General features: G+C 28.5%; 1 protein-coding gene across 1 annotated transcript in view; it reads right to left on the bottom strand.

The window, feature by feature from the left end:
* Positions 1–12,000, bottom strand: part of LOC129917215 (serine-rich adhesin for platelets) — a 94,072-nt gene that overhangs the window by 25,248 nt on the left and 56,824 nt on the right. Inside the window, exon 4 of the mRNA XM_055997611.1 lies at positions 8,388–8,546. Coding sequence (XP_055853586.1) covers positions 8,388–8,487 — 100 coding nt within the window. The 5' untranslated portion in view covers positions 8,488–8,546. The remainder of the gene's footprint in view (positions 1–8,387; positions 8,547–12,000) is intronic.

The raw sequence follows: 12,000 nt of genomic DNA, 5'->3' as shown, positions 1-12,000 counted from the left end.
TGCTAATTTTTGAATAGGTACATTTAAGTTGTTTCTTGACAAAAAAAATTAAAAATTGCATATTATCAAAGGATTTTACCTCTTCTTTATTTCATTAGCACAAAGTTTGGACGTCCCGGCTACATACACAAAATGCCCCTTGATTTAGTAAAAAAAAATAAAATTGTCAATTTTTTAACTTTTTTTTCTTTGATTTTAGGTTAGAATTTTAGTCAAAAATAATTTTTAAAATTTTTTAACCATCTTAACTTGACAGAAAATTTAATTTGCTATGAAAAGTGTCTTTGAACCATTTCAAAGTCAGGCTTGGTTTTCGAGTTAACTCAAAAAAACTGAAAACCGACCAGTGTTGCCGTTTTCTCAGAAATGCACCAATGGATTTAGTAGCACTTTTGGCTGGAGTATTCTTGTATGCCAAGGAATCATAATCGCCAATAAAAAGTCTTGAACGAATTTGTTCCATCCAAAAGGGTCTATTCAATAGACTATAAATTTATGTTTTTGATATCAAAATCCGAAAATGCAATTTTGTGACTTAACCCCTTTGTACCCAGCACGAAGAGACAGCAAAATCTGTAATTGGTCCCAAAAAACCAATGATTCATTTTATCTTTGGTTTTGATGACAAATTAAACGTTTATACTTAAGTTCTTAAACGAATCATTGGCTTTTTGGGACCAATTACAGATTTTACTGTCTCTTCGAAAAAAAAACACCCTTTGACCTAAATTTTTTTATTCTTGCTTTCTATCCCAAAATCAATGTTTTTACCAAATTTCATTAGGGTGACCCATCATTTTTGTTTTCACTCAAAAAAACACCCTTTTAACCATGATATTTTTATAGACACTATAGATTCTTGTTTCTCATCTCAAAAGTAACATAATTCCTGAATTTCACTAGGGTACCACTAGTATTACTCTAGTACTGCACACTTTTCCAAATATACCCATATTTTCTCTACACCTAAAAAAAACACCCTTTCACATGAAACAAATTTATAGTTTTACTTTATTCGTAATTCCCATGGGAAAGACAACATTTTTAATAAATTTCGTAAGAGTAACTTTTATACCATTGTTTTTATCCGGACTTATCGCGGATTTTCCTTATTTCCCCAAAAAAAAAAACACCCTTTCACCTAAAATATTTTTATAGACTACTTAGATTCTTGGTTTCTGTTATAAATCAAACATTTGTACCAATTTTCATTGGTGTAACAATTTTTTTTCAGTTTTTGTGGTACTATTTCCGAATTTCATCATATCTTTAAAAAAAAAACACCCTTTAACTCAAGAAATGTTTGTACACTTTAAGGATTCTTAATTCTTATACCAAACAAAACTTTTTCACCAAGTTTTAAAAATTAATAAAATATAATTCAGCTGTTATGATACCTTTCTCACACACAACTCAACCTACCAAAAAAACACCCTTTCACCAAAAATATTTTTAAAAACTTTATGAATCCTTTGTCTTTGCTTTATCTAAAACCTTCATCCCGAATTTTGTCAGTGTAGCATGTTTTTCATATAGGTTTCTGTTATATTTTACCTGTTGAAGTAAAAAAACAAGCACCTTTGTTTTTAATCGGCAATAACTTTTCTTAGAGCAATTGTATTGACTTTATTTTTATGTCATTACATTCAGCATCAAAAAATGTCATATGATGATTTTCGACAATAATTTTTTTTTCAGTATATTTTTGACCTTCACCCCCTCCCTCTTGCGAAAAAACACCCTTACACCTAACTTTTTTGTATAGACATTTTTGTCCTTGGGTTCTTATCCCAAAAGCAAACTTTTTGCCAAGTTTCATGAGTGTAACAATTTTTTTTTAAATGCCTATTTTACCTGTATTATATTTGCTTCAATTAAATGTGTAAAGGTTTCTAAAATAACAAATTTTTTTCTTTTAAAATTCTTTTAAATCTTTTCTTAAGTTGAAATCTACGTGTTTGGTATATCTTTGGTACATATCTCATGTTCATTTGCGTTGAATAGCAAATTTCGAAAAATTCTTTACCGATCGCTTTCAAATTTTGACACAACGTTCCATGTAATATATTAATATTAAAAAAAAAATGCGCACATTGAGCATTGAATTTTTGTTTCAATGCAGAAAATTTTGTACTTGAAAATAATACCTATTTTTTTTAATGCAAAATATTTTTATTTGCAATATAGATTTTATTTTCAATGCAAATATTTTTCAGTTACAATTAATTTTTGTTTTTTTTTGCAAAATATTTTTAGTTGTAATAAATATTTTTTTTAATGCAAATATTTTTAAGTTGCAATGAAAACAGTTTTTCAATGCAAATATTTTTCAGTTGCAATAAATATTTTGTTTAAATTTTCAAATGCATTTTTTTTAATTGATATATTTTACAGCCCTGCAATGGTTTTGTACCAATAAGCAGCAGGTAAAGGCCTAATAAACAGCAAGTAAATGCGACCTATCAGTGGAATAATTTTCGTCGGCATATGGGTATTACAAACCAGCGCACAAGTAAGACAAAAAAAGAGTAAAATTAACATTTAATGTTATGGAAGGTATACTAAATCTATCTGACTTCAAGGAATAAACAGGTTGCAGTTCTTGTGTCTCTTTGGATGACACTCAAAGTTTCCACAACTATGCTATAAGGATACAACAAACAACAACAAAAAACTACTGACTTCACTAAGAAGATCTAGACAAGTTAACCATCAAATCGGGAATGAATGTTACATTGATTGCATGGTTCTGTCCTGAAGCTGTTTTGTTGGCTGAAGACATCTTTGCTGTGCTGTGGCACTATCTTTCTTCAATGTGCCCAAGGTGAAGGTCATAATCAAGTGCAATTTGTTATCGCTCAGTGGCTGCCGCTGGACTGTGCATCTAACTATAATGCCCCCCAGAGTGCGTGAAGTCGCATCAGCGAAAAAACTTAATTATGGAATACCTTACGATTTACAAATGGAGATGCCAACTGAAGAAAAAAAAAAACTAAATAGTAAGACGCAGTCTTTGAGTTTAATTAAGAAGTAGCATCTATCCATCAGAAACTATGAACGCAACCAGAGTGATGAGAATACGATGGAACTTTTTTTTTGTTCCATCGCGAGAGTGACGCTAGATAAATTAAAAGGAACGGTAGCAGACACAGAAGCAGCAATATTGATGCCTTATAAAATTATAACCTTTGTTTTTAGCAATTATGATGGTTGGTTATTTTTAGATCGTCCTGTCAAGATAGATGAGCAAATGCGAGGATTTATTTCATTTCATTAAATGGGTAGGTAGGTTTTTTGTTTGGTAAGAGATAAGCCAAGAAAAGGAAGAATAAAAAATTATTTTTATTAAGCTATTTATTTTTTGTATACCTAAACACAAAAATTAATCAAAAGTAGATTAGCTAGTAAAGAAGGGATAATTTCAAAGATTAGAAATTAAAATTTTTAAATATATAAAAAAGTTACACATACACCGCGTTGACCCACAAATGGGCCAAAATACTATTTAGTGCCTAAAAAGTTGTCCCTTTGGACAGTGAATTTTGAAAAAAAAAATATGGACATTTTTCAATATATTTTCATATATTTAAGTTGACATAGAATGGTTAAGGTTAAACTTTAATCTATTATTAAATAACATTTACACCGATATGTTTGGAATGATATTTCTATATTTAAGACAGTTTAAACAGAAAGTGATCAAAACCAAACAACTGCGTTACTTTACTGCAAATTTCAGTTTTATTTGTAAATTCATATAATTAAGCTCTCTGATATTCCTATTTGAAACTATAGGAACAACGTAAGTCTCCTATGAAGTTAAATACCAGAAAAATTAATTTCAATTAAATATTCTTAATAGTTTATTACCAAAAATCAGCTTTAAAACTTTAAATACCACTGCGTTACCAAGATAGACCTCAATGTTACCGTTATTTGTAAACAATTCGATCCGAATTTGGGTTTAAAAACTTGTAAAAGTAAATAACGTTAATTTTATAACTCAATATAGTTTTTCTACTAATTTGAACTTTTTCTTCAAGAAAAATGAAATTAAAAAAAGGGACATTTTTTAGGCACTAAATAGTATTTTGGCTCAAATATCAAATTATATACATAGCTAAATTTATGTAGAGATGAAAACTCTAACGATCAGTTTGGTAAAATTATGCACTGGACTATTTAATTTTTGTTTGAGGCCTATTTTATAAGTCGACTCAGGGGCGTACACACCATTGGGGCAAGCGGGGCGATGCCCGGGGCCCCCGACACGCCAGGGCCCCGTCTAGAGACAATGCAGAGAAGGCAAATTATTATAAAAGAAACGAAGCAAAAAGATAAGATATTTGACATGAATCAGTTCGGACACAAGAGAGACAATTTATATTCTTCAGTGTAATGCATAATGAATTGGTAGCTAGTCACATGCTATTTCATCTAAAAAAAAAAGTACCTACCGCAGGGGCCCCAAAAACATAGGGTGCTTTCATAAATGCATGGTTGCGCAAGTCTGACGAATGCAAAGCTTTCATTAATGCAAATGACAAATGTCAGGTGTTCATAAATGTAAAACGCAAATATTTGCAGCGCAAATGTGCAAATGAAAAAATTCCCATGCGCAATGAATTTAAACTTTAAGAAAAAAGGAACATGAAGTAAAAGATGATAAAGCTTTTCTTTATTTCTCGATTTTGTCAAAATATTGATTGGAAATTCAAAGTTCAAGTCAAAATAACAAAAATAGCCGTGAATTTCTTGGATATAATTAATTTGTAAATATTTAGAGAAATGGTAAAAAAAGGTGTTTTTTCTTCTTAAAGGATGGAATTAAGATTTATGTTTGTTTTGGAGAAGACGCTGAATTGAAACTTAAAAATTTTGCCAAATGACGCAAATCAGAAAAAGTGTTCATAAATTCAAAGTAAAATACATGCGCAAATAGTTTTCCTGACATTAGTCTGATCGCAAATGACCGCATGTAAACAAAGCAACCATGCAATTATGAAAGCACCCATAAATCGATTTTTTGAAAGAATTATACCTACCTATATTATTTTAGAGCAACAAAAAATGTTACTTGAAAAATCTTAGCGACCAATAAATGGTATCAAAGAATCCCCAAAATTTAGTCTTGCCCCGGGGCCCCGGCAACTCAACGTACGCCTCTGAGTCGACTGTTCAAATATCGATTGTAAGAAATCGATGTACCTACAATAAATTTTAAATTCTATATTAAAGAAAAAAGTTAAAGAAACTAAAAAAATCCTTTTGAATTTGACTGTTGATTTTAATATCGAAAAGAAGATAAAGAAATTTTTCAAATAGAATAACACAACTTCAAAGTTTAAATAGAAGGTTTTGTTAGAAAAAAGTATAATCCAAAGCAAATGAACTGTGAATATAAAAAAAATAAGATTCAAAGCCACCTTATTCAACACAATTTGTCGAAAAGTTGATTCTTTGGTTTGACTTTTGTTTCAAAGCAGTTTACTTTTCGCAAGGTTGAGATTCCAAACCCGTCTTGACGGACGTTTTGTCGACTGTTAGATAGAAGCTACCATTTCACGTCTAATACAATCACGTCTAAGGTTAAGCGTTTTTGGTGATTTTCTGTGAAATTAAATTTTTAAGAACACAAATTAACGGTGCTAGCCATATGACCAAAAAGGAAAGGCCCATGTTTCACGAAAACAGCTCTACCTATAAAATTTGATAGTATGTGTACTGTTGGAAATAAGTTCCTGGCTTTTTAATTAAAAAAATATATTTTTTTGGTATTTCTTTTTATTTTATTTTTTTTTCTTAAAAACGACTTTTATTTTATTATAAAAAAACCCTTCGTGTTGGATTTTGAAAACATTTTAATTATTTGAAAAATCAATTTTACTACAATTTTTAAAAAATTTTGTTTAAATGTGTCGAATAAAATTACCTTCAAAAATGCATTCCATTTTTTTTTAAACTTTTGAAATTTTTTTTAATTTAAAGAACTATGTAATTAAAATTAAAAATAATTAAAAATCCAGTTAATATAATATTTGAAAAAAAAAAAAAAAATGCTTTGTAATACAAGAAATTAAATGACATACTCAGTCTGGAGTATTTTTTCAAGCTTGATTTTTAATAAATTCTTTAAGAAAGGACCAATGAATTTATATGAAACCTCGTTTTTATGCGATGAATAATACTTCCTTTTTAGTGATTTTTTTTTAAATTTTCTTTAAAAAAATAATAATTAAAAGAAAAACGGCTCTAATGATTTTTGACAAAAGTTCTGATTTTATACAAAAATTAAACAGCATAAATGGTTTAGAGATCAAACCCATATTATAAGATGTTTTTGACAATTAAAAAAAAATCGTACACAATCTCCTAGAAAGAACAGTTCCAAACACAAACCCACGACTTGAACACAAGTCCTTAATAAATTTGAACTCATCACCGATGAAACGGGAGCCTTGTAAGTTAAGACTCAAGACAACAGCTCCTCTAAGTAGTACCCTTTTATTTATAAAAAGTAAAAACTTTACCCATACTGTCCTCTGGGGCTGGAACATTAATAAAATAGCAGTCAGTCTTCTTTAACGTGCATACGTTAATTTAATGTAGCCTCATTTGCATTCACTTGTTTTACATATTCTATAAGTATTAATTAAATTTATTTATTAATTTTACAAATGGTTGAGATAATCTAGTAAATAAATTCCTTTTAAAATAAATTCAATAAATCGTCTTTTCCACTTGATCATTTTAAGATTGTTTTAATTCTGTATATCCTTTACATATACATATAATGGAATGGTACAAGGATAAAAACACGATAATTTTTTCTTTGCTATGATTAACATAGCATTCAAAACAAGTTAACATTCTTTTGACCCATTAACCAAGTTTATGTTTATTTTTCGAGATAATAATACTTAATTTAAAATAACTCGCGGATAAAAAAGATCAACTAAGTAAGAAAAATTCCTTGGAAACCAACCTTTATGTGGGTTGATCTTATTCACGATGAAATCAGTGAAGAATGAGATAAATGGTAAAACATCTTGGACTCCTATTTATTTTTACAAAATGGAGTGTTTATGTTAATTTAGTGGATATTTTTGTCCTGGTGGCTTCAAAAAGAATTACTTTTGTAGAAGAACATGAAATGAAAAATTTTTGTAACACCTTTCTGGTTTATTATGTCAATATTAATTTTAAAACTATTTTATAGAGTCTAATAAAGGTAAAGAAATAACTGGTTCATATACTTTGAAGTATACTTTCAGGTATTAAAATCAGAAAATGGTAATATGTCTCTTGTTATGCATTGTGAGCATAAAATACTATATGTTTTTTTTCTGTATAACATTTATCGACTTTCATTTACAGTTTTTTGGAAGAAGAATAAAAAAAAATGTATAAAAATAAACAAAATAAAGTTCGCAGCTTAGCTCTTTTGTTTGCATGAGGTTTTTAAAAATCAAAATTTTGTATGATTGTCTTAAATTTTTCTACATAAACCGATACTAATGATGTTAGATTTATATAAATTCATATTAATATTGAAAATTAATTCACTAAAACATCACACTTTCAATGAAATAGGACGGAAGAACTGAAGCTTCCACATAAATAATAAATAATTTTAAACTGTCCACTGTAACTAAAACTGTTTTTATTTAGTTTAATTTTAAAACTTGGTATGTCTGACTTTTTTTTACAATTGTATTTATCTGAAGGATTTCACCAACAAAATAAGATATATCAGGATGTTCTCAGCATGGGTAGGTACAAGCTGCATGGTCATAAATTATTACCTTGAACTTATCATGAACTCAAAACATATACAAGGCTCATACTGTCATAGTTCAGAGGAAGAGTAAGGTTATTCTTTTTAGATCATAACCAAAGATGTTTTTGTCTGCAGACGTTTACCTTCATTTATGTATTTTTTATTTTGCTGCTGTTAATGCTGATGGAACTGACATATGATCGAACCAACAGATTCTGTTTTAATAAGATTACGAATCAATGAATCAGAAAACTTGATGTATGGACATGATGTGAGTTCTTGTTTAATGGTCTATGGAATGTTTTAAGGGATACTTTAAATTATTGTTGTTGGAAATATATTTTTAATTTCAGTCTCATTAAAAATACTATCAGTCAGAGTAAATTAAAGTACAAACTGAGGTATATGTTCTTGGTTTTCAACTTGTTGTTGCATTGAAACAAAGTCTGATAAGTTTTCTATTGTTTATTTTTTAGCTTGATGTTTAGGATGTTAAAGTAAAATATTCTTTTTTTTCCTGCTCAAGAAATTAATTATAAAATAATTAAATTCCCGTGTAGCATAAAAAACTTCTATAAAATCTTATATGTAATGTGATCAATCTTACCTCGTTTGAGACCGTCAATTGTAGCAATCAATTGGAGTAATGGTACAAGAAATATGATTCTCCGAACCCATCTAAGGTCTTGTGCTGCCGCCATTGTCATGAATGGCTATAGGCACAACTACTTTAAATCAATTACTCCAAATCTTTTGATGATTGTACCTGAAAGCAATAATTAAAATATTTTATAAGAAATTATGTTACTGGTGATAAATATTTTTTTTATTCATTCATAAATCATTTTTTATATCATTTTATATTTTTGTTATCATTTTTTATAATAAAACTATTTTGCTCTTGGTATGTAGTATTAAGGAGAAGATTTTATTTCTTAATTCCCAGCTAATAATACTGGAATTTGTTTTATACACTTAAGTATAGTTTAAATTACCAATGTTAAAAAGAATCATCAAAATTTGAGATGTTTGTCAGATTTAAACTCAAGCTTTGTTCCTTACGAAATACTAAGACCTAGTGACTTACAAGTCTCAACCATTCACGGAGAAAACATACCGCAAGGGATAACCTCACCTCTGGTATATAATCAGAATAAAGTTAAATACAACAGAAATAAAGTTAAATATACAAAAAGAATAGTTATCCCTGCGTTATTTTTTCTCTGTTTTCCTTTGTGCGTGTAATTAGTTTGAGGTGGAGTACCTATAATTTACATTCGAGTGCGCATGGATAAGATGAGATGCATTTACTTGTGAAAATGAAAATATGGGACGCTTTATGGTACCGTTACAGTCAAATGTACCAAACATAACGCTACGGGTACTGAGTAAATGAAAAATTTCGAACAAAATTCTTTGAACGGGTTTCAGTATTATTATCCTAATCTAGTTGCCTCGGAAATCGTCAAAAATCTTTGAACTGTATAAAAGGGTTGGGTAGTAAGATATGAGTCGGTATATTTGAAAGTGTAAATGTAATGTAAAATCTGACTCATACTACTTTCGAATAAAACAACGCATATGTTTTATCAACCTTCATCAAAAAAGAGGCAGCAGTTTAGCATCAATTAATATACTCATTGAAATCCAAAAAACTGGCTCTACCATGCGTTCAAGACCAACGAGGAGAATAATTGTTATAACTGCACTTTTTTTTAAATTCTTTTTATGACGTATTTTTCGAAGAAAACTAACCTCAAAGTCAAAAATTATCACGTCCAAGAAAAATGGAACAGCCTTGAAAAAATAATATGTGACCAATAAAATTATATCAACATTATTTAAACGCAGTTACAAAGGATAATATTTCTTCTTAACAAAGTTTCTTGCATTAGTATTCACAGAAAAATTAGCGTTAACGTCATAATAAGCGTTTTCGTTTATCATCGAAAAATGAGACCTACATTTTTGAGGCGCACAGCGCCAAAACGGCCTAACCCGTTTTGAGAAAAACGGGTTTAAAGAAAATCATATTTTCAGAACAGAGTTTCTTTTTTAATGGCTTTTAATAGTTATAAAAAATATAATTTAATTCTTAAATTGTAATTTTTTTTAGTTAGGAGTATTGGCTATACTATTGGGCTAAGGTCTGATATTTTTTATATTCTAAAAATACATTATTTGTTATACCTAGTTTAGGCAATTTTGTCTGTGAAGCCAAAATGGCTTCCACTAGAGTGACAAGAGTTTTTGGCTCTAATTTTAACCCTAATTATTATAATTTAATGGGAATGTATTTTTATATTATAAACTGTTTTATTGCGGTTCGATCTGTGTGAAAATGTGGGTTTGGCCGTTTTGGAGCTGAGCGCCTCATTTGTAGATAGAGACTTACTGTAGAACATTTTATTTCTTAGAAAAAAAATCATCTCTTTTTTCCTTATCTTATTACAGGACACCCTCTTTTGTTGTTTTTTTCTGTAAACTTTTTGTTCTGTAAAACCCTATTTCTAAGAATATCTTTCTACGGTCAATGATTTTAAAACACGTTGTAAAACAATTTTCTTCGAATTCGTTGTTTTAACAGTCCAAGAAGTTTCCTTTCAATAAAAAAAATTGTACCGTTATCTTCATGCATTGTAAACTATTTGGCCTTACATTAGGTTCAATGTTATAGTTGACACAGCTTATGTATGGCCGAACAGTCAAAATCGTAAGAAATTAGACGAATATTAAAAAAAAAAATATCTAATGCACACATTTTGCATTGAATTTTTTTTTCGTTCAGAAAATTTTTATTTGCAGTATTTTTTTTTCAATGCAAAATATTTTTATCTGAAATAAAATTTTTAATTTCAATGCAAATATTTTTAGTTGCAATAAGATTGTTTTTTTATTGCAAAATATTTTTATTTTTTTTAATGCATTTTTTTTATTTGCAATAAATATATTTTTTTTAATTTGTAATGGAAAACAAATGCATTGAAAAAAAAAGGATTTTTTACAACCCTGCTTTAAATTAATGTTGAAACAACGTACAAATATTTAAATTTTTATTTCAGCCATCAGACTAAGTTACAGATTATCACACTAAATAGTGTGATAGCCTGATGATAGGATCGACCCCCAGTGGCTCCTAGTTTTTTTTTTCTTTTCTTTAAATTTAATTTTTAATTTGGTGTTTTATTTTTCAAAGTTGAAAAAAACTTTAATTTTAAGATTTTGTTGATTTATATATATGATACATAGATAATAGAAAGAATGTTCGTGTGTTGTTTTTGTTTTACTTTTTAAATTGATCCAGACATGAATAGATAAAGCACGGCTAAAAACACATCCACACTCAACTGAGAGCGTGCAAGAGCAGGGTGCTGGTAAACAATTAAAAAAAGTGTCGATCAACATAATGTGGATGCAGCTTTTTATGATCGTCTTCAACGTAAAATCATTCCGAAAAATATTTTAATGATAAATGGTTTTCGTTGATATTAAGTATTTTTTTTTCTCAGTGTATAAATGATTTCTCTACAACGGGTTGGGGTCAAAATTCTGCCGGGGTCAAAATTCTTTTGTCAAAATTCTGCTTTCAAAATTCTGCTTTACAAAATTCTGCTTTCAAAATTCTGCTTTTCAAAATTCTGTTTTTGAAAATTCTGTTTTTCAGAATTCTGCTTTTCATAATTCTGCTTTTCAAAATTCTGCAAAAAATTAAAAAAGGGTTTGGAAAATGTTAAAAAGCGCGTGCTTTTTTACATTTTCCAAACCCTTTTTTAATTTTTTGCAGAATTCTGTAAAATCATCTTTTTGAAAAATTATCTGCTTATTTGATTACTTACCTACATAATTTGTCATTTTTTAAATGCGAATTAATTTTTGTTTTATAAATGAATAAATTTGAAAATATTAAGAAAAGGTTTTTAATATTAAACATTTCCGAAAATAACTAAAAATTTATTAATTTATCAAAAGATGAATATTCAAAAATTTGAATAAGAAAAGGAATATACAACATCGGTTCCAATTAGTATACATATTTTATTTGAAAGAAAGTCAGTATATGCATTTCAAAAAATATTTGCGACACTTAAATAAAAAAATTTAGGAAAGTACCAATGTTGAATTACATTAATGAGGTGTATTTTTCTTTAGCCAGCGCATATGCTATAAAAAAAAAAACAGAATTAGCAGAATTTTTTTGTTCAAATATAATGCTGGCAGAA

Source organism: Episyrphus balteatus, chromosome 3 (assembly GCF_945859705.1).
Source record: "Episyrphus balteatus chromosome 3, idEpiBalt1.1, whole genome shotgun sequence".
NCBI classification, from domain to species: domain Eukaryota; kingdom Metazoa; phylum Arthropoda; class Insecta; order Diptera; family Syrphidae; genus Episyrphus; species Episyrphus balteatus.
Note: the sequence above shows the minus strand (reverse complement) of the source record. Positions and strands in the feature narration are given on the sequence as shown.